The sequence below is a fragment of the Misgurnus anguillicaudatus genome, chromosome 25 (genome assembly GCF_027580225.2).
Source record: "Misgurnus anguillicaudatus chromosome 25, ASM2758022v2, whole genome shotgun sequence".
Taxonomy (NCBI): domain Eukaryota; kingdom Metazoa; phylum Chordata; class Actinopteri; order Cypriniformes; family Cobitidae; genus Misgurnus; species Misgurnus anguillicaudatus.
The window spans coordinates 13550984-13578096 of NC_073361.2; the positions used below are offsets into that span (position 1 = coordinate 13550984).

Consider the following 27113-nt stretch of genomic DNA (forward strand, 5'->3'; position numbering starts at 1 on the left):
AGTGCTTGATCACGTATTTTTGCGTGTTTTCATGTAGGCGGAGATTTCTTTTAAACCTAGCATTTGTGGACCGGATTATAAAAATACCCATTGGACTCCATGGGACTGTGATTATGGGGTTTGTTTCACCGAACCAGGACAAAAAACTGCCTCTGCACTCAATTGGATAACCTACAACCAATCAGAGCAACCGAGTGTGTGACGTATGTTGAAATGGCATCTGTCCTTTTGCACCCTGACCTGAACTGCTAGTTATTTCGCTACAATGAGACTAACATTATGATTGTTCTAAGTCTGAGTTAGCGAACATACATCGACACCTACTATGTTTACGACATTTCATTCATATGAAATGTCGACATTGTGAGTTATTTATTAAGTCATACAGTCAGACTATCTCTTACCATTTGTAAGTTAGATGAACTTAATCCACGGACTTCCGAAAAGGAGCTGCATCGACTGCTAGTTATATCCACGTATATCCAACGTTGCGCGTTGTCGATATCTTCTAGAACAGACTCGATGGCAGAATCTTCACATCTCAATTCTCCAGAGGCACCCATCTTTGTTGTAAACGGATTCAACACAAGCGCTCTTTAGTGATGTGGTTGATTACGTTACAGTTGATCATCTGTCCATCATCGTATAAAGCCCTCCCTGACAATTTGATTGGTTCGATCAGCTTTCGGTCGCGCATAGTAGCGCCACAACGGAGCGACACCAGACCAAACTTCCCGACCTGAAATATTGTAAGCGGGGCTAAGTTCGGCTGCCACCCAGCCAGGCTACCTATAAAAGGTGCATATTGCTATCTCAAAGGTACACATTACTTAGAGGTACATACTGGAACCTCAAAGGTACATATCTGTACCAAAAAGCTATTGGGACATTTTAAAATCCCAGTGTATGTCATGTACTCTATTCAAAATTAATTTCAAATAAAGATCTATTTATTTGTATTAATAGACTTTACAGTGCCTTCATAACGCATACTGTGTAATGTAAAGAGCATTCAGTAAAAAATATAACCTTGAAATATTTAAAGTGACACTTTGTAGTTTTTCAACCTTTATAATATATTTTCAAGACCCTTGTGATGGTACATCAAATTAAAATAGGTTGAATGACATGTCCACCATAGCCTGACAGGGTCTGTATCATTTTTACTCATACTTTTAAACTTGGGGTTTCGGGTAGTAACACGAGCACAAAACAAAAAACTACAAAAATCTGCCTTACGGCATACGTCACTTCCTCCACTTCCTCAAATTCGGACGCGAGAGCGCAACTATTTATTTTTCTGATGTTTTTGTCATGGCCCAAGCAGCAACTAAGAAAAAGAAACCCAAGGTTTTGTCGGAGACCAGAAAGAGAAAAGGGGAGAGTGACAGAATAAAAAGAAGGACGAGGATCAATTATATTGAGCCAGCGTTCGCTCGCTGGCGTGAACTAAAGAAGGAGGAGGGGTTTCTGACCAATGCTGACTTGGCCCTCATGCTTTTGTACTAGTAAGTAATGTTATATTGCTTGCATTATATAAGTCCTGTCTGGTGCCCGAACACTATTTAATTTTCGTGAATTTTACTGGAGGCTACTTGGAGAGTTTAGAGAAAGACTTATATCACGTGACACTGTGGTGCCGTGGTGGCGTCATGGACCTACGACACGGGCGATCTGGGTTCGAATCCCCTTTAAGGCAATATTTTTTAAATACAAACTTTAACCACCGTTAAGCGACCACCGTTACAACTGGCTTGTAAACGTGAGCTATGGGATCTTTTGGCGTTTGAAAAAAAAGAAAATTCATGAAATTATATGACACATGGCATGTTGGAAGGCACACTTTGTGACCTAAAGAGTTGTCTTCTTTTCCTTTGCGACATTGCGCTTGTGGCCTCTAGGGGCGCTAGACGTGAAAAAAACTGAAAAAAATGATTCATTGAATTTAATAAATTTTTTATGGTAAGTGGTTGCAATCAATTTAATTAAGCTACATTTAAACAAAAGTTTTATATTTTATTTTACTTTACTCATCTTTTTTGTTTAAATGTAGCTTAAATAAATTGATTGCAACCACTTACCTTAAAAAAATTGATTAAATTCAATGAATCATTTTTTTCAGTGTAGCACCCCCTAGTGGCCAAAAAGTTCCATGGTGTGCCTTTAATATCGACTAATTAAAGTCATGGCAAGATTCAAATCAATGCTAAATCAAAGAATAAAATGTTAGATTATGAGGCTTCAGCCTGAATTTTACAGACAGTGTAACATTTACAGTAAATGATCACTGCCCTGGAAACCACAGACGCGCTACAAAGCGTTGGGTGACTACTGCGTGAGCAACAACAATTGTTACATCCTGTACACGTTAGATGCTTTATGACAAAAGAAACACCATCCCTACATAAGTGTTGCTCTTATTGTCATAAGCATTTGACATTTCACACATCATGTACTTTATACTTAAAACATCATACTGTACCTAAAACTGGGTCTACATGAAATACATTTATGTAGCTTGTATAATTACAATGCATTTACAAAGAAATGGCTGTTCACCAACGGTCCCTATCCAACCGATCTTGAGAGGATTTGCTAAGAAGAATGGTCAAAAAATACATCAGTCCGGGTGCCATGTTCGTTGCATCATCCACATCATTGTTTTCACTGATAAAGAGTCTGAATACTTAATGTGATATTTTTTCTTTGTAATAAATGTACAAACACTTTTAAAATTCAGTTTTTACTTTGTTATTAGGGGGGATTGAGTGTAGATTAATGAGAAAACGATTAATTGTAGTATCAGACATAACAAAATCAAAAAACGTGAATAGGTTTTGAATATTTTCTAAATGCACTGTATGTTTAAGTGACTAATCCACTCTTAGAGAAATGTATAAAAATGCTTTTTTACTTTGACTAAAATGCCTATGACTTTACATGGTTTCTTAGTTTTACCTATGAACTCTTAATTGTTAATAGTGATCTGCTCTTGATGTAAAAGTTTACCCCACACTTGAGGTTCAGACATTATTGAGCATCTAGATGGCTGGGGTTTAGATGTCTTTTTAATGTTTGTACTATGACACATTTACACTCGTATATACCCATTCCAGGAAATGACTGCACGTTTCTCTGCAAACACAGAGAGACACGATTTAACCTATGTGTAATATGTCTGCCATGTTCAGAAGATCTACTGTAAGTACTTTCATTTCCAGTGTGTGTTCTGTAGCTTTTTAAAAAGCACATTTTTATAGTCAGTCTTGTTTTATTTTTTTAAAACTACATTTCTGAAAAGTCCCACCAAACCTATTTACTTCTTAAATCTATGATGCTGAAACATTGCTTACGCATTGAATATGACAAATTGTGTTCAACGTATTTGCACATAATTCACATTTTTGCTCTTCAAATTTTATACAGGTATATTTCATAATGAATCTCAATTTAGGTAAAAGTCAGTATGGTCCAATTTTGCATATCCATTTCTTCCTCATGTGTGCAAAAGTAGGCCTATTTGTTGTGATGGTGTTCAGGAAAGTCAGTAGGCTCTTTGACACCCTTTATTAACATATCAACTGTAAAAAAAAACACGCTTTGTCTATGGGCATACAAAGGTTTCTGCGGGTTTCTCACCTTACAGTATGTGTGAGTAGCAATATCACATTTGATGTTTCTTTAAAGGCTTTCATTTTTTTTACCATTAAACCATTAACCAGTAACCATTAATTACCATGAAATCATTAGTACCATTAAACAGAGATATGTATACATATATCTTTGAGGTACTAATAGACGCTCTTTGTTACCAATATGTACCTTTGAGGTACTAACATGAACTCTTTTTGGTGCAAAGCTGTACTTTTTGAAAGGATACAGCTCCAGTGCACACAAAGTGAACCACTTAGCACCTACAATGTCAAAAGTGAATGAACAAAAATTGGATTAACTTAAAAACTACTTTAATTGATAACACCTAAAAAACTGAATTAATTTCAACTTAAATTTGATCACTTTAAGGGGCTGTCCACACGGAGACGCGTATCACTGCATACGTATAAATTTGTTATCGTATTGGCGTTTCATCCACACGGATCCGGCGTTTTGGGAGACTGAATCCGTTATTTTTTGAAACCAGGTCCTAAAGTGGAAAAATCTGAAACTGACACCCTTGCGGTTTCGTCTGTACAGACAATCCGTATATTTTGTGAAGCGAAAACGTCATCACATCACGTGTCGGAAGCGTCACACGTAACAGCAACAACAATAACGGCGGATTATGTGATTGTGTTCGTGCTACAGAAGTTACTAAAGCTTACTAGCTTTATTAAAGCAAAATCTATTGCTTCTATGCAATTGTGGTGACCAACAAGCGATAATGGACAACACCATACGTTGGTTATGCGCATGCTCAAAGTCTTCTTCTCCGTGTATAGTGTATATCTGTGGCAGAATTACAGCGCCCCATACTGGTCCGGCATATATACTGCACCGCTTTCAGTGGTTTCGTGTTTACGGATTATTTTTTTAGAGCAAGGAAAAAAAATGATCGGATAGGGAATGCACCGGCTTCGTGTGGACATAGCCTAAGTGAACAATCTATGTCAATAAAGCATAAATTTGTAATTTTTTAAAAGTAGATTAAACTTTGTACAGTGTATATCTGTTCTCATTTATAAAACATCTAAAACCAATAAATACAAGAAATAATGTTTGTTTTGTTTAAAAAAAATGTATTTCTAAAAACTGTGTCATACAAGCTTGTTAAAATCTAGTCACACACCCCTGGGTTTTCACACCTGTGCAGGTTGCCAAGTGAGAGATAAAGCTGGATGATGAAAGATCTTTACTTTAAGTGCAAAAAAAGTTACTGCAGCGCTGGTGATACGATCCCAGACTTCATCTCTCAAACTTTTGTCCAGAAGCATCCTCAGGTTTCTTAAAGATGGTTGTCTTGATACAAAGTGTATTTTGCATGAACACTCACCTAATATTTGTCCACGCATAGATAAGAGTCACTTTTCTTGTTAAATATCATGTTTCACACAAGTTAAATGAATTGTGAGCAGCTGTTTATGTTAACTGTATAGTGTCAGATGCCTAAATGCAAATGATTTATCATTCTAATAAACATCTGCCGATCTACAGAGAAATAATACCTTTCATTGTGTTGCCAACAAGTACTGAAATATTCTGGCAAGCAAAACAATTTAAAAGTTTCTGGAATCGATTAAAAGCGAAAGCACAAGGTAATCATCTAAACAGGCCACTTTCCCGGCAAAGTGGTATGTCCACCACTTTCTGCATAAGTTCCATAGGAGCTATTTCACTTATACCGTAAATATATATAAGTTGTGAGTGTGTTTTTGAGGATTAAAGGAAAGACAAAAAATTGGTTTCATATTTCTTTAAATATTACTCACATAATAGTACTTATAAAGCACATATTAATGCATGACCATATTCTGCATGCCTTAATCCTACACCATACCAAACAACTACCTTACTAAGTTTTAATAAGCAGTAAATTAGGGGTTTATTGGGGGAAATTTGTAATTAATTGTGAATACCTATGTATTCACAATATTGTTATCCTTGGTAAATATAAGCAAAATGGCTGTGAAAATGCCTTTATTATTTAACCTTTAGATATTTTGCTCAAAATATAAAAAAACTCTGCTTCCATTAAAAACAGACACAACAGTTTTATAAAAAAAAATCTTTTTTAAAGTGCATCTATTTCATTGCTAAAAACAAGGTTATTTAGTGTATTTGATAATGTGTTCGCGTGGTTTATGGTTAAAAAAACACATTATTTTCCACATACTGTAAATTTTTGTCGCTCCAGATTTCACTCTCTTCCTGCACTGTAAAAAGAATTTCTTTAGAAATTACAGTATTATTGGGCAACTAGTTGCCAGTAACTTACTGTAGATTTTACATTAATGTTATTTACTGGCAACCGTTTGTTTGAAGTTAAATGATCATGAAACATTCTCAGTCTTTATCGTCCACAGTAAGTTACTGGCAACCAGCTGCATAATTACAGCAATTTTTACAGTGTGAAAATGGACTGATTTGGTACAATTTTTAAAAGTACGTTGTGATTGGCCTGAATACCTCTGACGTCAGCCGGAAATGTGACGCTCCTTATACCATCTTTGAAAGATTCACTCTCAATGCAATTCTGACAGGAGTTAACTTACACGCTGTGAGTCCAAAGCGGGCTTAATTATGATAATGTCGGTCTTGTCCACGTCAACAGGCCCAGGAAGTAAACTGTTGCCTACAATATGTGTGTTTGTTGTAGTCCAAGAAAAGAGATTTACATTGGATACGATAACTTGCATCATCGTTTTGGGGTTTGTACCTTTTGCATATCATTAACATGTACTAATACACACTTACACACCAAAGGAAATGTAAAAATGTGACTCGGACAATAGGTACCCTTTAAATATGTGTGCTACAATTATATGAATCCACATAGAAAAATATTTTTGAAGTACATTTACACACACACACACACACACACACACACACACACACACACACACACACACACACATTTTAGTTCACCTGGGTGACTACAAAATTGTTCCATTATGACTTCCTGTTTCCATGGGTATATATATGAGATCACACATAGACCAAACTCCCTTAGTCATTTATCACATGGGTAAGACCAAAGAACATACTTGTGATGTGGAGCCAAATGGGAAGTGGTTATAGAAAATAGCAAAAACACTACAAATGCCATCATCATGGCAGTAATTACGAAATTCCAGTGAACTTTATGAATCAGCCTTAAAAAGGACGTGAGACTATTTTCTCCCAATTCACTGTCAGGAAGATGATTCGAGTGGCCAAAAAATCTCCAAGAATCACAGCTGGAATACTGCAGATATTAGTTGGGTCTCCAAAACTACAGTCTGACGGCACCTACATCACCACAAAAAGCCTCTACTCTCATCCAGAAACAAACTAAAGTGGCTTTAAAAATGATTTGTTGTTTCAACTTATAAATTAAGGCAACCAGGTAACTTACATTTTTTAGTTAACTCAAAAAAGTTGTATTAAAATTGTGTCAACTCATAATTTTAATGCAACCTGGGGCCTCATTTATAAAGCGTGCATACACACAGATTTGATCTTAGGCCGTGCATATGCTCAAATCCACTCCAACGCTCAGATTTATAAAACACGTCTATGACGTGGAAAAGTACTATTCTCCACGTTTCCTTGTGGCAATATTGCAGTATTGCAGGTAGGCATATTCAGAAGTTTTAGAGTGCCAACATGCTTTTTCACGTCGTCATCTGTATTAGAGTTTAGATCTGGCCCAAAAAACCAAGCCCGAACCTACCGAAGCCCGTGTACATTGTGTCTAAGTCCGGCCCGGATACATTAACTGTAAATATGAGCCTGAGCCCAAATTAAACCCACCAATGTTTTAATAGTGCGCAGTGATGTTCTCAACTACAATTCAGAGTTGTTTGAACTACAGAAATCTGTGCAGAATTATCGTAATAAACTAATGCAACAAGGACAAATCATGTAAACTGCGCTGTTGTTTATTCAGAATGGAAACGTTAAAAAAAACATGTGCATGCAACAATGATGCACACGGAAAGAGAACAAGAATGAACTGTGGATGGCCTATTAGAGAAGGCCTACTAATCTAAAATAATTTAACAAGGTTTAAGGATATATTTTAAACAAAATATGTTGGCCTATTTTGATATTTTAAAATGTAGGGCTATTCATATGCAAAAATGTCTCCATAGGTTCATAAAACGATTTTGTAGTTTTTTACAAAAATATTAAAAAATATAGCAAAATTGTTTCGCAGTGTTTAACGCACATGTAAATGTTACAGAACACGTATTAAATTAAAAACGATCGAATTCAATGATAAAAAGGATGTGAAAGGAACTAAATTTTAAAGCCTCGATGTAGCGTTTACAAGGCGGAGTTCTAAGAGCATTCAGCTGCGCACAATTTCAAGATCATTTCTTTTTCTCATCAAGTTATATTTTTTGGCCATTTTTGGCTTTTATATAAATATAAATTTTTTGTATTTTTATCCGCTTCAAAAATCGCTATGTTTTATTTTGTGTCACCATACTTACTCGTGTAACAGTTTTTAAATACTGAAAACATGGAATTGTTTGGTGGCTTCTGAGTTCATCACTGTTTGGATCCTGGGGAGTGGGTGGGGCTAGGCTGGATGCTAACACATTCACGACGCGCTGTACAGGGATTAAGTGCACGCATGGAAAAAAGATTGGTATGTATTAATTAATCTAAGTTGATGTAAAAACATAAAATATAGAAAAATGGTGGTGTTGCCCTTTAAGACAGCTCAAACATGCATTTTAGTGTGGGACTAGAATAAACGCTGTCCGGAAAACTGCAACATAAGATTTTTTGTGATTTATCAACAAATGTACCATTAAATCAGTAGAAATGATAAAGTGAAAGTAAAAGTGCAATGAAATTAAGCAAACCCCCACATGATTTCATTATTAAATTGTGCAACCAATGTATCATTCTGATGAAATCCTTAGGCAATATGATCACATTTATTATTATTATTATTATTATATAAAAAATATATGTGAAAAGCGTAACACACACATGACAGACAAACAGACAGACAGGACACAATAAGACCCCTCTCATGGTACACAGCTGCCTAAGCAAAATAATACTGATGGGAAAAGGTGGCCCTTTATGTGCCATAAGCATATACACAACACTTCCTGCAGAAAAACATGACAACACATTCTGTAAAAAAACACTTCAGTATTGTCATCATGCAAACATAAGCATTTCAAATGGCACATTGTGACGTTATCATCATCTCAAAATAAAACATTTGCTTTTCTTATGAACATAAAGGTTTTGTTTTGCAATACTTCATATTAAAAAAAATCTATACACACATACATATATATATATATATTTATAAACTTTATAAGCAAGGCATATTGTTGTGTTTACCACTTTATAGATAAGTAGTACGATTGTCATATTTGTTTACATGGCTGAGTTCCTCTTTTTTCACTGCAAAAAATATATATAAGTTCTTTAGTTTTGTTTTCCAGTAAAATTATCTAAACATCCTTAAAGAAAAAAATTATTGTGTGAGAAAGTATTTGTTTACAGAAAATAGTAGTTGATTTTTCTTACCCCAAATAGCAAATATTTTTCCCTTAAAAAAAGGATTTGTTGGTTCAACTTAAAAAAGTAAGTTATCTGGTTGCCTTAAATTTAAAAATATTACTTTCTTTAGTTAACTAATAATTTTACTTTTGAAGTTGAACCAACTATTTTTTAACAATGTGTAGTTAAGTTTTTAAGAATCGTAAAGCTAATAAAATGCAACAAAATAAACAATGGGATGCAATTTCTCTAATGTAAAAGTATCTTGATCTTGTTTTTAGGATGTTTAGATATATTCACCACATGACAAAACCACAATAATACTGATTAAGAAATTTTTGGCAGTGTGTGTTAAAATTCATCAAAAGAAAGGAACCATAAAATGTTTTAAAATATTTTAGTTCTGTATGAAAGATCGTTTTTCTTAATTTCATGATTTCAGGTTTTTGCTACTAAGGTACAACAATATTTTGTAAGCTGATATGTGCATGAGTATTTAGATCAGTGAGACATCTAAAAGCAGCAATCCTCTTGCATCTAAACCCAACATATAAGAGCGTCTTTTTTCCGCTGTTTGCGTGTCTTTCATTTCCTTTTTTCCCGTGACCGTCTCCAAAGCTTACGTACTGGCTTTGCAAGACGTCACAGCACAGTTTCTGTATGAGGAAGTCCTTAATTGGTAAAAGTTATTTCTTAAACTCTTCCGTGGTTAGAATTTGATTGTCCTTATCAGTTTGCAGTGTCATGATTGTCGACTGATGCGTCTTCCTGACCTCTGAAGTTTAGAGGTCAAACAGGAGATGATGTTGCTTGGCAACAGGAGTTATGAAGAAAATGGTGTTCCTGTTATAAAAAGAAGGAGAGGGAAAAGAAACAGAAAGAGACAGAGAGGCCGTAGGGTCGAAGCAGCCGAGCTTACGGTGGAAAGTTTGACTTCAGAGTTGAGGAAGGCAGACAGAGGAACGTGCGACACCAGCGTAGGGCTTCCCGAGTTTATGAGCGAGTCGATCTTCTCTGCCTCTTTACTGCAGGCTTCAATCTGTGGACACACAAGAAATAGCAACAGATCATTAAGGTGTACTCTCTAAGGCTAAGCAGAAATAGGCCATTAAGTCCATGTAGACAGCTTTAATATTTTTAGGGAAATTTAAGGAACATCTGGAACATGATGCAATCGCAAGAAAGCATGCGCTGGGGAGCGCCAGAGACACTGCGATTTCTCAGAGCTGCAGTGTCTTAATGTGCTCGGCTCGCTTGTCTGGGAATGCAGACGCTACATTAAACTACAGGTGATAATTCATTATTTCATGACTGAATTAGCACATGAAACAACAACTACTGTATATAATATTAACTCATTCCCCACCAGCATTTTTTTGAATTGTTGCCCGCCAGCAATTTTTTGTGATTTTCACAAATACCTTCCAGGAAAATTTTCTTCTATAAATATATAAACATAAAAATAAATCAAATTAAAGAACAGACCCTCTGCTTTCAAAAAAACAATAAACAAACAAACAAACGGGGGAAAAAAACTTTCATCCTATCTTTATTTTTTTCTCTGTTTATAAACTCTTAAATATGGGAGTTTTTCTTCAAAAATAAAAAATTGTGAGCAAAAAGCTGAAATAATTGCATTTTTGTGAAGGAATTTCGTTAGAGATCAGATTCAAAATGATTATCAAAACATACACGGAGTGTAAAATTAACAAATGTAAAAGTTTTTTTATAAATTGGGTAAGTGAGCCATCTAGGGGATAATCGCGGTATTACAGATTACCATAAAAACTCATCAGGTATGGAGGACCACAAAAGTCATGCAAAATGTAATAAAGAACTTCAATATTTAATAATTACCTGGACAATAAAAATAGCAATTAATAGATTTGTTTACAAATTAATTAATTAATCTATAAATAAATAGAAAAAGTTACAAAAAATCATTATGTAACATTTTATTAGGCAATAAAAAGTGAGATTATAAAAATAATGTAGAAATGAAATATTAATCCATTAATAAATAGTTCAAATTAATATAACAATTTACAAAGACAACATAAAACACTCAATAAGTTCATCATTTTAAATTACATTTACATTAAAGGAATAGTCTACTCATTTTCAATATTAAAATATGTTATTACCTTAACTAAGAACTGTTGAATCATCCCTCTATCATCTGTGTGCGTGCACGTAAGCGCTGGAGCGCACTGCGACACTTCGAAAGCATTTAGCTTAGCCCCATTCATTCAATGGTACCAAAGTTAGAAGTGACCAAACACATCAACGTTTTTCCTATTTAAGACGAGTAGTTATACAAACAAGTTTGGTGGTACAAAATAAAACGTAGCGCTTTTCTAAGCGGATTTAAAAGAGGAACTATATTTTATGGCGTAATAGCACTTTTGGGAGTACTTCGACTCGGCGCAGTAACACCCTCCCTCTCCCATTATGAGAGTGAGAAGGGGAGCGGACTTTTCAGGCGAGTCGAAGTACTCCCAAAAGTGCTATTACGCCATAAAATATAGTTCGTCTTTTAAATCCGCTTAGAAAAGCGCTACGTTTTATTTTGTACCACCAAACTTGCTCGTATAACTACTCGTCTTAAATAGGAAAAACGTTGATGTGTTTGGTCACTTCTAACTTTATCTCTAAATGGTACTATTGAATGAATGGGGCTAAGCTAAATGCTATCGAAGCGTCGCAGCGTGCTCCAGCGCTTACGTGCACGCACACAGATGATAGAGGGATGTATCAACAATTCTTAGTTAAGGTAATAACATATTTTAATATTGAAAATGAGTAGACTATTCCTTTAATTAAATAATGGAGTTTCAAAATGTATTTCAAAAAGCTATTTAAAAAGAGAAATAAATAACTGGATTTATAAATTGAACTACAAATACAGGTTTAAATTAGGCATTTAAAAGGGCATTTCCGTTTAACATTTCTGTTTTCATTTTCCAGATGGTTCTCCTTATTCTTTTCGCTATTCGATTTGCTTTTCGTTTTAACATCTCTATTTAGCTTTTCCGTGACTCTTTGGGTCCTTGCAAATGGTCAAATGAGAAATGCAAATTAGCTATGGCCAGGTGGATGTAACAAGCTCGCTGATTGGCTCTGATTGTATGTCATGCGCAGATTTATAAATCTCGGATAAGGACCCAAAGAGTCACGAAAAGCTAAATAGAGAGGCTAAAACGAAAAGCAAATCAAATAGCGAAAAGAATAAGGAGAACCATCGGGAAAATGAAAAACAGAAATGTTAAATGGAAATGCCCTTTTAAATGCCTAATTTAAACCTGTATTTGTAGTTCAATTTATAAATCCAGTTATTTATTTCTCTTTTTAAATCGCTTTTTGAAATACATTTTGAAATTCCATTAATTAAGAATTTGTAAATGCAATTTAAAATGATGAACTTATTGAGTGTTGTTTTTGTAAATTGTTATATTAATTTGAACTATTTATTAATGGATTAATATTTTTATTTCTACATTATTTTTATAATCTCACTTTTTATTGCCTAATAAAATGTTACATAATCATTTTTTTGTAACTTTGTCTATTTATTTATAGATTAATAATTTTTAAACAAATCTATTAATAGCTATTTTTATTGTGTAGGGTGTTATTAAATATTGAAGTTCTTTATTACATTTTCAGGAACTAATCAGGAACAGGGTTTATTCAGGCAAATGTTTTCTTTTAATTGACAAGATAAATTGTCAATGGCGGGGAAAGAGTTAAAGAATAAATATGTGGTTGGAAAAAACTATGATTTAGTGGATAACAGGAAATACAGTCCTTTAAATCCACAACTTTTACATTTTAAAAGCATGAGTGCCCATTGATGACAATTATAAAGCAATTTAAATTCAAAATATATAAAATATAAATAAATAAATATACATCTAAATAAAAAAGAAGTGCAGATATTTCTTACTACTAGGGATGGGACGATTACCGGTTTCGCGATTAACCACGATAAAATGTCCGGTTGGTATTATTGTTAAAAATTTAATTATCATTACAACCGTGTTTGATTATCGTGATTTTGAAAACTTGCTTTAAATCCTGTCCAGCCAGAATCAGTTTGACACAGGCGCGCACATGCAACATAGTTTTTTTGCACAAGAAGGCATTTAAGGGATAATGTATTTTATTCATTCAGGGTAAACTTATTAGACAGATTTATTAAGATTTTTTACCACAGAAATAATTTCAGGGACATGAAATATTAAATTGTGATTTTCAAAAATAAAACTTTTTTTAAAAAATGTTTTCAGTGTGTGTATCGGTTCTTTTTGAACATTTCCATCTCATTTTAACAAAACCATGATAATATTGATAACCGTGATAACTTTGGTCACTATAATAATGATATGAAATCATGATGAACGTCCCATCCCTACTTACTTCTTACAAAGGACTGTGCTATATGTGAACTTGTCTGTGAAAACCCAGCTAAAGTTTTTTTATTGCAATACTTTTGTGTGATATACAAAAATTAAATAAAATCATCCTAGATAATGTTAAAAACATCCTGTGAAATATAATCTTGTTAAGTAAGATTGAAATCAAATCAAAATCAAACTTTGATGCTCCTACAATCTCATTATTAGATTATAAAATTATGATTAGATTATGATTATTTTGTCCTAGATTTAACAGGCAGGGTCACAAATTGTAAATAGCAAAACACATATATATTTAAAATATTGATTATATGACAAGCCCTCATACGTTATTATTTAAATAATTATAACATGATTTATGTTAAAATGACATGAAATATAAATGTCTTTATTAATGAATTACTGTCCATATGAAACACACAGAAAGATTATGAAGACAACACACAGACCTGCAGAGGTGTAGGCTGCTGATCAACAGGGACTATAAGGATGATAAGGTCCGAATCGATGCTCAGGTACCCAAAGATGTCACACTGAGGAACAGAGATGTGCAGCCGTAGGATTTTCAGGATGTTGTGAACCGTAACTGGATTTTTTCTGTTCAGCTGAGAACACACACAAACATACACAGGGTTGTAATGAGAGGACAAATGTGCACCGTTTCACATAATTCGACTCATGACAAATAATTAGACTATAAAAATAATGAATAAGAGACAAATAAAACCCAATATGTTGATATTTTATGAAAGAAATGTGATTCTTGGCATAAAAGATAGGCATGAATTGTATGGGTGGCTGCCAGGATGCTGCTTTGTGGCTACCAAACGTGTTTTGACTGTTTTAATGTGGTTGTGTTGGGCGGTGGCTAAGTTGTTGCTTTCTGTTGAAAAGAGATCCCCCCCAAATTATTCTGGTCTCTTGATATGACTCAAATCAATCATGTTGTGAAAACAACAACAAGCCAAATGAATTAAGGTATTTGTGTCTGCAGTACAAACCGAGATACTGTACATCTCAAACTGTAATGGATTCAAGGTTTGACTACTATACATCCCTTAGCTTTTTAAACCATTGCATTTAATTAATGCTTACGTTTACTTCTAGACTGAAACCAATTCCTATGTAATAAGGCTCACTGTTTGAAAATTATACTGTATAATGTAAGCAATAGTCTATTATTGAAAATAAAACAGTACTTAAGAGCAGCGTGTGAGTCTATTATGCTCAGAGGTAAAGAGTGGGTGATGTAAAGCATGCGGCTCGGGTGTAATGAGGTTTTTATACGAAAATAATTAGGTGGTGCTTGTTGCAGTTACGCTCCCAACATGCTTATGCTGCCCCCTGCAGGGTGTCTGGTGTAATATACATGTGACTAATAAATAAGAATAAAAAAGGGTATGGGGTGCAGAATGAACATAAAATGGTGTGAAATGATTACCTTAGCAAACATATTCATCTGTGCTTTATTCCACAGGATCTGTAGCATACCTGCACACACGGGACAGCATGCGCCTGCAAAAAAAGACAGATTAGACGGTAAATGTTATATGAAAATATTACATTTAAACATCAATTATTGTACATTTACTATGTCCATATACAGTAGAAAGTGAGACTGTGACAGTGAAGAGTAAGATGGACGTCAGTACTAACCAGGCGGTGTGACAGGATTGCAGCCCTTTGTGGAAAGAGGAGGGCAGGGCACAGCGTTACACCCCGAGTCAGATGTGAACTCCGACACGGTCCCGACTGCGTGACAGCGACCCTGATAGTCCACAGCAACACGGTCTGAGAAAGCTTCACACACTGTGCTGTAGGTTTCACCATTGTGGCCGCACACCTCTCGGGGCTTCCTGCACGAATCCTAAAGCAAAAAACAAAATTCTGTTAAATTAATACAGTGTAAAAAGTTGTGAATTACAGGGGTTTTATTATGTTTAGCATTAATATGATGATTGTCAAACAAAGGTTGGTTCAGAGACAATTTTACTGACCCGCCTTACAAGGTTTTTATGATTGGATAACTTAGGGGGTGTGCACACCAAAGCTTTTAAATGCAGCTAAAAAAGGCCTGGAGGATGCCGAATGTTGTTGTACGATGCGCCAGTTGGTTGTTGTGATGTTTGTCCCGCCCCTCCTCCACTGTGATTGGACGGCAATGTGAAAACTGACATTGACGAGTTGAGATTTTCACCCAAAGTTTAATATTTTTCAACTCTCAGCGCGGAAAAAATGCAGAGCGTCGTCTTTCAGCGCGAAAAAAAAACGCGAGGTTCTATTGGAAACAATTGAAAACATATGCCGGCAGCGGGCGTAAAAGCTTTGTTGTGCACGCCCCCTTATAGGGCCGGTTTCCCGGACAGGGATTAGACTAGTCCTAGACTAAAATAAATGTAAATAAATGTTAGAGCTTACATATCTTAAAATACATCAGTGCCCCTTGTTTTGTAATGTTTTTAGTAAGGCATGTTTGTTGAAACTAGTTATATTTCCTAGTTAAAATAAGGCCTAGTCCTGGCTTAAGATAATCCCTGTCCGGGAAACCACCCCATAAACTTCTTATATTTCCTATATTATTATTATTATTATTGTTGTTATTAATGAATTACAAATCTAATGCAAAGTAGGTCTTTGGTAAATAGTTGGTTTATAGGTGAAAAAAACAGACTGGTCTCATGGAAAGTCGTGTTATAGTCATGCAAAATTTAATTAATTTATTTGTGTCCATGGCACGAAATTTAGCTTTATTCGTGCCTTGAGCACGAATGTCTTTTTCGTGTCACTCGAACAAATTTCTAAAAATAGTTTTTTGTGTGCGTTGCACGACTTTCTTTTTTTGTTTCATTTTATGTATTGTTTTCTTATTGTTTTTTCCTATTTTCTTACCATTGTCGCTTGGGGTTGGGGTTAGAATCACTTTCTGTTACATTTTTAGACATCCTAACCCAAAGCCAAACTTTAACCCCAACTCCAGCCCAGAATAGTTTTGAAAGCGAAAGAAAAACATGTAGAAACCAATACATAAAAGTACACCCTAACCCAAACCAAAAATCTAACCCCAACCGACAATGATTTAAAAATAGGGAAAAAAAAGAGAAAACAATACATAAAATGACACAAAACGGACCACAGACACAAGAAACTATTTATAGAAATTTGTGCAAGTGACACGAAAAAGACATGTGCGCTCAAAGCACGAAAAAAAAGCTGAATTGCGTGCCATGGACACAAATAAATTGATCAAAATTTGCATGACTATAACACGACTTTCCGTGAGATCATGTTGGAAAAACTTTTTTATTATATGGGTGATTCTCACGAAACCATTGAAACACCACGGCACTAATTATTTTAGCTTTAAAATGTGTAATATAGTAACATTAAAAAGCATCAGAATTAACACAATACTGTGTTCTACCTTGCACAATGTGTGATTTCAACATAAGAATTTATAATTGTAAATTTTATCTCATTTTCTGCTGAAATTCTCATTACCGCAATGTGTCCGGCTGTGTTTGAACACAGAAAAATTGAAGGAAAATTAGGAAAATGATGTGATGTTCTCATCCTCCGCAACACTTTTTGAGAACAGTTTAAGCACACATACAGAATTTTAATAAAGTTTGATTTTGAGTGACCAAGCACATGGACCAGTTACTTCAAGATGGCTACCAGGTAAGATCATTTTTTACAGTTAATTTGAAATATTGTCTTGTCAGAATGCTTACACGACATTTTGATTATCATTACCGCAACAGATGCTTATTAAATGTTAATTTAATTAATAGAAGCATAATACTTTGATTTTAAATGCATGTGCAGAATCTCCAAATTATGTTCTTTCAGGTTTGTCATGTCATTTTGAAAATATGTCAGTGTTGATGTTTTCTGACTGTTGCGGTAATGAGATTTTTTAGGACTAATTTTTTAAATTATGTTACAAAAAGTGTTAAATGATAAGTAAAAGTTTTTAAATTAATGTTCCCATTTACTCCAGACTTTGTTTTTCAATGTCTGGTGGGAAAAAAAGTAAATTTAAGCAATTTTTACATTTTCATGCTTGACATTTTTAAAACCAAGTTTTCGTGAGAATCACCCATATATAAAATTTTCTACTATATAAATATTATAATTTTTTTCTCTTCGCATTACGTATGGATTATTAAGTGGAAAACAATATAATATATAAAGGGAGTATTAGGAAACCATGTAGGACAGTAAACAAAATATACATGCACTGTTTTTCACAGCAATTATTTATTTAATCTTGTCTGAGAGGAAATAAATGCCTTTACATACAGAGTTCACCTTTAGTTAAATCTCTGGTCACAGTGGTTACCACTGACCCTTCAGTTAGGGATTAAGCTAAAAGCTTGAGCTTACAGTACAGGGATATGTCTCCCCCTAGAGTCCATTTGTGATAACAGTCCATTTACCAATTCTGAATTCATATATTACAACATAATTTTCTCATACTGTGTAGTATGTATATTGTGCAAAATATCAAATCTTCTAAATGCATAGTAAATTATTTTAGAAATGCACGCATATGATAGCCGTATACTGTATACTACATATAGTAGCTACTATTGGATTTGACAGCATAACCCAGAACACTGAGTGAAGAGGTCAAAGCTGCTTTCCAAATTGTCTTCTTTTCAAATGCAAATGTGATACTACTTCAGAAAAAACATCTGACCTCAATAAAGACACACACGCTTAGTCTGCTTGTAAACCACATGATAGAATATCCACCATGTGATGAAAATACAAAGTGCATCGATGCCACATCACAGAATACTGAATGCGTACATACAAAATATAAAGGTCTACTGTATGTAGTGGGAGAAGAAATGTCAACATGCAACAACATCTTAAACCCATTTGACAAAGGTCACGTTCACCCTCAAGGGCATCTCAACCATGTACAAATCTGTTATGCTGTTATTGCTTTATTCATCACGAAAACCGCAAAAAACAGAACATTTTGCTATTATTGCTTTAGTGTTGGTTAACCACAACAAGACATATTTTCCCTAGTCGCTTAATGCATCAAATCTTTTTTGGCTATTGGTTACCATTCATGTAGGTCAACTGGTAGAACATGGAGCTCACAACACCAAAGCCAGGATTCCCACACATTAGTTAACTTAAAATTCAAGGACTTTCCAGGTCCAATACACTCAAATTCAAGGACTAAATGTGGGGACACATCTCAAGTGAAAGCAAGGTTACATCGTGTTACCTTTTAAGATACATTATTAAAGTTCCCTTTCGAGGGAACTCGCGCTGCGTCACTGCGGTGACACTTTGGGGACGCTTCCAGGGTTAAGTGCGTCTGAATGTGTATATCAAATTCAACCAATGGTGAGGCTTAACGACAAAGAAAGGGTGATGCGGGAGCCAGGAAGTATATCACTATCTGAAATATTGCCAATGACGGTTGGTTCAGTTAGCGTTGTGAGCACCATGTTCAGATTGACTTTGAAGTGTATACCAATCTAGGAAAACAAAACGGTCCATTGCAATGTGTTTGTACCTGACAGTGACCCATGTACGCCAGGGTCTTGCTCCGTAAGTACAGCAGACACAGATTGGCGTGCTCCACGTTGTCTGTGTCGCAGACTGGATCCAGCTGGTTCTGGTCACAGCTGGTTGGACGAGAAATGCACTCATACTGTGGGCAGGGATACTCGGAGTGATCTGTTAAACACACCTGACGTCTAGGTATACACCTGTAAACAAACAAACACATACAGGTTATCGTTTTTTGCAAGGAAACAAAAAAGGAAGACAAAAAGACCCTCACTGTCCACTAGGGGGCTCCATAATTCTTGTGCATTATATTTATATTTTTTAATTCTGAATATCCATAAAAGCATCCCAGAAGGCAAACGTATTGCTCATACTTTGCTCTTTTTATAGCTCAGAAAATTGTATATATTCATGTTTCAAGTAGTTTTGAAATACTACTATTATATTTTACTACTATTATAATAGTACTTTTAAAGCAATACTAAAGAGTTTTTGCTCTTTGCTCTCCCTACAGGTTGGAAGGGGAATTGTCCATTACAACTGTCGTAAATAATTTAGCCTACTGCAGCAAAGCTGGCTCTGATTGGATTGTAGGTCTGCCGTAAAGCAAGTTTTTGTAGTTTTCACTCGAACTACAGGACCGCCACCCGACGGTTGGAAACTTCTTTAGTGCTGTTTTGGCCGATAGAGGGCTGCAAAGCGAATGTGAAAGTGCCGTTCACCCTGTTTGGAGTGGATGAACGACTGAAACTTTTTTGGAAACGTTATTTTAAGGTAAAAAAACTCTTTAGTGTTGCTTTAAGGACACGAATGGGACAACTGCTTGCTTACAGTATATGTATAGCGCTATGAAATGAATGTGGATAACATAGTCCAGATCATTTGTAATGTTTGAGTTCAATTCAGTATAAAGATCTCATCTTAGAAACACATGTGATGTGAGATTCATGCATTGTCTTTATATTTGCATGCAAGCAGTAGCAAACTTTTCAATTCGCTGATCTCATTGCTTACTAAGAGATCTTCCTTGATCTTTTAATACTTATAAGATGTCACGCATTGTCACAAAAACATCCTTTTTGGTACTTTGTAAGTAGAAGAGATTGTAAGTAAGTGATTAATTTGATGGTAGAATCAAGATTTGCCCTAACAAGTAAATCAATCATTTTTAATGTTAATGTTTAAACATCAAGGGTTTGCCATTTTACTACTTTGTTTACAAAGGAACAAACTGTGAAAAGCTTTCCTTTGAAAACCGGGCCAAGGAGAAGTTACGCAACATGTGTTTCTCCGTGTTACATAAGACAGATGTTGAAAGGCACTTGCCTAAGAAAAAGAAAATCACAAAGAGACCCTCAACTGATGCTTTTGAGACGTCCGTCATCATTTTGCTAATGTAATGTTATCATAAAATGATAGCTGTGTACATAAAAAGACTCCTGTCTTCTTGACATCTGAACATGAAAATTAAATTGTGGACAACATTTTAGGTCATGCTTAAGGGAAAAACAATCATCTAAAGAAATAAAGACAGACTTATAATATAAAATTGATGCAACTCACATCAACTCACATTTCATAATAATCTGACAGATTCAGTCACATTGCTTATATTATTTGGTGGTAATAATTAGGGGTCAAGCCCTGAAGGGGCGAAGACCCCTCTTGTATCCGTTAGTTTTCTTTTTATTATTATTCCTCCGCCATTTAGAACCGTACGTAGGAAAGTTATGAAATTTGAAATCTATACACAGCAAATTTGGAGTCTCTATCTCAAAGCCGCTAGCGCCACCAACAGTCCAAAGTTGCACTTACGTTTTTGCTTATAACTTCTGAACCGTAAGTCCTAGAAACAAAATTCTTGTTTTCTCTGATTCCTTGGACACTATGACGTCATTTTGAATTTTTCGTAAAACCGACTTTTGCGAACTCATCCTAGAGCTTTTGCTCGATTGCCACGGAAATCGGTATGTAGCATCTACAGACACTCAAGGCAAAAAGTTATTAAAAGAATTTCGATGCACCACTCCATTGTCATATACCGCGTCAATACATTTTAAGTAGAGCGCAAAAAAAAAACAGATTTTAGGCTGTATCTTCGTCAAACTTATGTCTATTGACACGACACTTGGTAGTTGTGATGCCAGTCAGGGACTGATGGTGCATGCAGTTTCGTCACAGCACCACTTAGTGGCCAGACAAATGTTTTATACGCCTATAACATTGGCTGTGGTCAATGTATTTTCACAGGACTTGTTTCCTTGGTGTTCTGAGTAGTCGCCGAGTCCAACGATACCAAACATGCCAGAATTTGCCTTACGGTTAGCCCTGCGCAGCAAAATAGCACTTTAAAAACACTTGCAAATCTCTCCGCGGGCGTTATTCTGATCGACTCGAAAACACCATAGGAAGAACATTACCTTCTGAACAAAAAATTCTATTGGCGTTATATTAAAATTTTTATCAGAAATGGCCGAAAATTGCAAAAAATGAAGTTAAATACCTTTAAATTAAAAAATTTTTTGTTACGTAATAACCTTTAAATTGTGTTTTTTTTTTACACATAAATGGTTATAACGTCGCAACGAAAGAGATTTTTTTCACCAGATTTGATATGCTGATGTACGACCACAGTCTGAACATGCACAAAAAAAATGGTATGCTTGCACCAATAGTTGGCCTTATAATTGAACAAAACCTTTGAAATCAAGCAACCCTAAGGTCATACAACTGTTTCTTCACTAAACTAAAGTGTATAGTCATAAAACTAACTAGATGTCACACACTCATGACCTGAGGTTGCATGCAGAATTTTGTCATTGCGCCACCTAGTGGTTTTGAGATAGAAATATGGAGTTTTTGCCTAAAACTACTGCAACAACACATCTAAAACCTTGAGTCATCATGGATTATTCCTTTCATGGTTTGGAGTATAATCATTGGTGGTTGCCAATTAACTCCCTAGCAACCAATTAGAATACCTTATCAACCATTTTTGCAAAAGCTATATCTCTGCATCAGAACATCGTAGAGACATGGGGGGGGCTCTTTTGACTCATTAACAACACTGTAACATTTTGTGAGCTGAGTATTGCCACTGCAAGCACCACTCACTTTTCCTTCAGTGTTCTAGTTGTCAATGCTATTCGAGAAGAGAGGGAGTGATTTCACTGAATGAGAACACATTTATTTTATTTTGTCTAAAATCAAGAGATTTTCCTAGGTTCTTTAAACTGCTCATCCGAACTCAACTTTACTTTCTTCTGCGCCCTTTTTGGGTTGACCCCGGTAATTGCTGCTTGCAGCTATATTATTGTTATTAATATCAGTTAAACACTGCTCTCTTCATAATATCATATTTTAGATGCATTCATTTAAAAAAAAGATTTAAGAGGGTTTTAGGCATAATGCAATGCTTAACACTCTTTAACCATGGTAAAATAGTGTAAAGCATACTGTATGTAGTGTAAAGCAAAGTATATTATTTCACATCCACATTGTTTATCTGCTCTAATCTATTAATAGTGTGTACAGCTGGTCATTAAATATTACTGATCCAGTATAAATCAAGAGTAAAATCACATGTGGTGAATATCTGGAGTCAGCCAGGCTCAGTGTTAAATTGGGCTTGTGATGTAAATTCCGGTTCCCAGAGAAAACCGATCTATTAAGGCCATGAGGGTTCATCAAATGACGGTGATTTCAGAGAAAGGGTTACACAAACACAGTCCTCTACACCAGGCTGAACTGTTGTAGACGACTGAAGAAGGAAACTGTGTGACACCTGAACAAACAATGAGTCGAGTTGCTTCAAGCTATGCAGGAAGTCACGTGATAAGCTGGCTGTAGTGAAGCGAGCAGGTGAAAATGTCCATGAGATCCTGGACAATTATTTGTGCAAACCTGGAATTTCAAGTGATTCCTAAAGGCATTAATGCTCAATCTAAAGGAATATTTTAGGTTAAATAGATTTTAAACTATGCTGAGATGGCATAATATAGTCACAAATGATTTGGAGTTGTCCTTCAATATACAAATGAACCAAAAATGGATTTACAGTAATGAAGAAAACATACAATGTACGCCAAGCAGATTTAAAGGAAAACACCACCCTTTTTTATATTTTACTATGTTCTTACCTCAACTTAGATTAATTAATACACACCTATCTTTGTTCAATGCGTGCATTTAATCTTTGTACAGCGCGTCGTGAATGTGTTAGCATTTAGCCTAGCCCCATTCATTCCTTAGGATCCAAACAGGGATGAATTTAGAAGCCACCAAACACTTCCATGTTTTCGCTATTTAAAGACTGTTATATGAGTTGTTACACAAGTAAGTATGGTGGCACAAAATAAAACAATATTTTTAAGCAGATAAAAATGAGAACTATATGGCGGAAGAGCACTTAGTTTGCAGCACTTCGACCTTCGAAGTTTGAGTGATGGGGGAGCAGTCAGAAGTGAAGTGCTGCAAACTAAGTGCTCTTCCGCCAGACAACAAAGTTCTCATTTTTAATTCGCTTAAAAAATCGCCATGTTTTATTTTGTGCCACCATACTTACTCTTGTAACTATTTATGGAACAGTCTTTAAATAGGGAAAACATGGAAGTGTTTGGTGGCTTTTAAATTCATCCCTGTTTGGATCCTAAGGAATGAATAGGGCTAGGCTAAATGCTAACACATTCACGACGCGCTGTACAAAGATTAAGTGCACGCATTGAAAAAAGATAAGGATGTATTAATTAGTCTAAGTTGAGGTAAGAACATAGTAAAATATTGAAAAACTGTGGTGTTTTCCTTTAAAAGCAGACAGGTTTTAAATGCAAACAAGATTTTAACATGAGGAAAAGAGACAACAGACTTTGAATGTTACAAAGGTTCGAACCTTTGGTTTCTTTGGCAAGGGTTTGAAGAGCAAGGATTGATGCTTCTGCACGATCCAAAAACAAACTGATTGTCTCGAAAGCCGACACAGCGTGCAACACAGGCGCTGGGATATGTGCGTCCATTATATGCACACACAGGCACAAAATGATCAGCACAGCCACAAGGAAGTCCTAAAACAGAGAGAGGAAAACAGCAAGTGAGGATTTTTTATGATTTTTTGTGACAAGCTAAATTGCTTAACACACACAACCACTTCATAAAATTTGAAGGAATCACAACTTTTGTCTTCTTTCCGTCTTAAAGGGATAGTTCATTCAAAAATGGTATTTACTCATCCTCATGTTGTTCTATACCTGTATGAGTTTCTTTGTTAAATATATAAAAAGAAGATATTTTGATAAATGATGCTTACCACACGGTTGACTGTACCCATTGACTTCCATAGTAGGAAAAACAAATACGATGAAAGTCAATGGGTACCATCAACTGTGTTCAACAGATTTTATTTTTAAATAGGCTCATTTTCCAGCTTCCCTGGACTTAAACATCTGACTTTTACCGTTTTGGAATACTGATCTTTAGGTCTGGCGCTACCACTTTTAGCATAGCTTAGCACAATCCATTGAATCTGATTAGTCCATTAGCATCACGCTCAAAAATAACCAAAGAGTTTTGATATTTTTCCTATATAAAACTTGACTCTTCTGTAGTAACATTGTGTACTAAAACCAACGGAAAATTAAAAGTTGCAATTTTCTAGGCCAATATGGCTAGGAACTTTACTATCATTTCGACTAAATAATCAAGGAATTTGCTGCCGTACCATGGGTGCAGCAGGTGCAATGATATTATGCAGTGCCCGAAAACTTTTAATAGCAAGGGACACGATGTAACTACAGAAGAGTCAAGTTTTAAATAGGAAAAATATAAAAACTCTTTGGTCATTTTTGAGCGCAATGCTAATGGTCTAATCAGATTCAATGGATTATGCTAAGCTATGCTAAAAGTGGTACCACGAGACCCGGAGATCGGCTGAATGGTTTCCAAAAAGGTAAAAATCAGTTGTTTACCTCTACGGGAGCTGGAAAAAAGCCTATTTTCAAAAAAGTGGAGTGTCCCTTTAACAAATGTATCCGAAATTACTGCTATGCATGCATAGCTATGTCTAAGAGTAATTAAGTAAGATATAATTGACGACGGGCCATTGAATTATAAGAAAATAATGCACACCCAAGGTGCAATGCGGCACGACGCGAAGCGGATTCCTCTTATACCACGGTTACCACAAACATTGCTCTGGTCCCTACTTTTAAGACATTTAAAATGTTAGGTTTGCGGTTATCAGGATTAATGCATACCCACGGAACATTTCTCAGCCAATCACAATACAGCATTCAACAGACCCATGGTATAAGTATAAAATAATGGTAACAAATACAACCTTATTGTAAAGTGTTACCATTATTGTTATTGTATAGTGTTTTTATGCCTGTTGATGATGTTCATTTTTATAATCTCTAACGTCCATTAAACAAATCATTTACAACAGGAATGCACTCACCTGTGAATGCGAGCAGTTCCTCATCCGAGCTGTCTGACTTCAGGCACTGGCGAGATGAGCAGATGGTATCACCTGTGAAACAGGAACACTGATGGCAGTCGACCCGGAAGGAAGTACCATGACCTGTAGTAGAGTGAGATAAAAGTCAGTCATTAAACTGACACAAGCTTAAGATCTACAAGCTGCCTCTTCTGTAATAAATGAACTGTTTCCCCGACATTGACAAGTTATCTCTTCAATTAAGAGAAAACATTTGCATAAGAAAAAATTTGTTCCTGATGAGGTTTTAAGGTAATCTGTAATACCGCAATTATCCACTAGATGGCCACTTACCCAATTTATAAAAAACTGAAGCAAAAAAATTATTTACTAATTTTAAACTCTGTGTATGTTTTGATAATTGTTCTGAATCTGATATCTAACAAAACTTCTTCCCAAAAATGCAATTATTTATTTTTTTAAGAAAAATACCCACATTTAATAGTTCATAAGCAGAGAAAAAATATAGATAGGATTAAACTTTTTTTCCCGTTTTGTTTGTTTATTGTTTGTTTGAAAGCAGAGGGTCTGTTCTTTCATTTAATATATTTTTATGTTTATATATTTTTAGAAGAAAATTTTTCTGGAAGGCATTTTGTGAAACTTTTGTGAAAATCATAAAAAATTCTGGCGGGCAACTTTTCAAAAAATGGCTGGCAGGGAATTAATTTAACATGTATCCATTCCTGAATAAGTGGTTGATGCATCTAAAACGGTACAGAGGGTGTTTGAAAGATGTGAAGGGGTCCACATTTAAGCATATAAAATAAACATTTATATTCTATGCAGTTATTTCCTGTTTGTGATCATATCAGAAACTTAAACATTCATATGTGTTTTGATTAGTATTAATCCAATGAGAGTGCAAAATCCATTTGTGCTGTTGTGTTGTAATGCAAAACAAAACCAATAGGTGGCAGTGTGCACATAAAACAGTGACTGATGACGATGCATTTAACAAATAATTACAACTAACTGAAGAGTCTGTTCTGTAAAATTTTTAGCCGCCTGTAAAAACACAGGAAGGAAGCTTTAGCATGTGGGGGCTTTTACTTTGCATTCATTCAAGCTTATCGTATACTAGCAGATGCATTTCAGACCTGGGGGCAAGGAGAGCCAGAAGACATAATAAATAATAATAATAACACAGAACATTCTAAGAAATGATAATGGGAACTTACTTTTCCTTTGTCCTGAAATTAAGCAGGTCTTGGTGGTGTCCAAACATGGCATATCGGCACAGTTCTCAAGACGACCGCTCTGACCGCAGGTGCAAACTTCATAGCAGCCCACCTGTCTGTTCCGGGTGGGCACTTGGATGCGAGCATCCAAGGGGACCAAGAACTCAGAAGCTTCACCTAATTTACAGCCTTGGGGAAATAATAGTCTTAGTGTTGATATAATACTGCACTTGTATATTCTGGCAATGTTTAGAATAGTATTTTGTATTACAGTATCACAAGGTTGTATGATATTGAACAAAAATGCAATGCCTT

General features: G+C 35.3%; 1 protein-coding gene across 1 annotated transcript in view; it reads right to left on the reverse strand.

The window, feature by feature from the left end:
- Positions 1-8550: 8550 nt before the first annotated feature.
- The window catches only part of reck (reversion-inducing-cysteine-rich protein with kazal motifs), a 73859-nt gene continuing 55296 nt past the window's right edge, over positions 8551-27113 (reverse strand). Inside the window, exons 14-21 of the mRNA XM_055181613.2 lie at positions 26799-26987; positions 25579-25701; positions 24016-24187; positions 19132-19327; positions 15246-15456; positions 15031-15104; positions 14039-14194; positions 8551-10210 (exon numbers count right to left, since the gene is read on the reverse strand). Coding sequence (XP_055037588.2) covers positions 9995-10210; positions 14039-14194; positions 15031-15104; positions 15246-15456; positions 19132-19327; positions 24016-24187; positions 25579-25701; positions 26799-26987 — 1337 coding nt within the window. The 3' untranslated portion in view covers positions 8551-9994. The remainder of the gene's footprint in view (positions 10211-14038; positions 14195-15030; positions 15105-15245; positions 15457-19131; positions 19328-24015; positions 24188-25578; positions 25702-26798; positions 26988-27113) is intronic.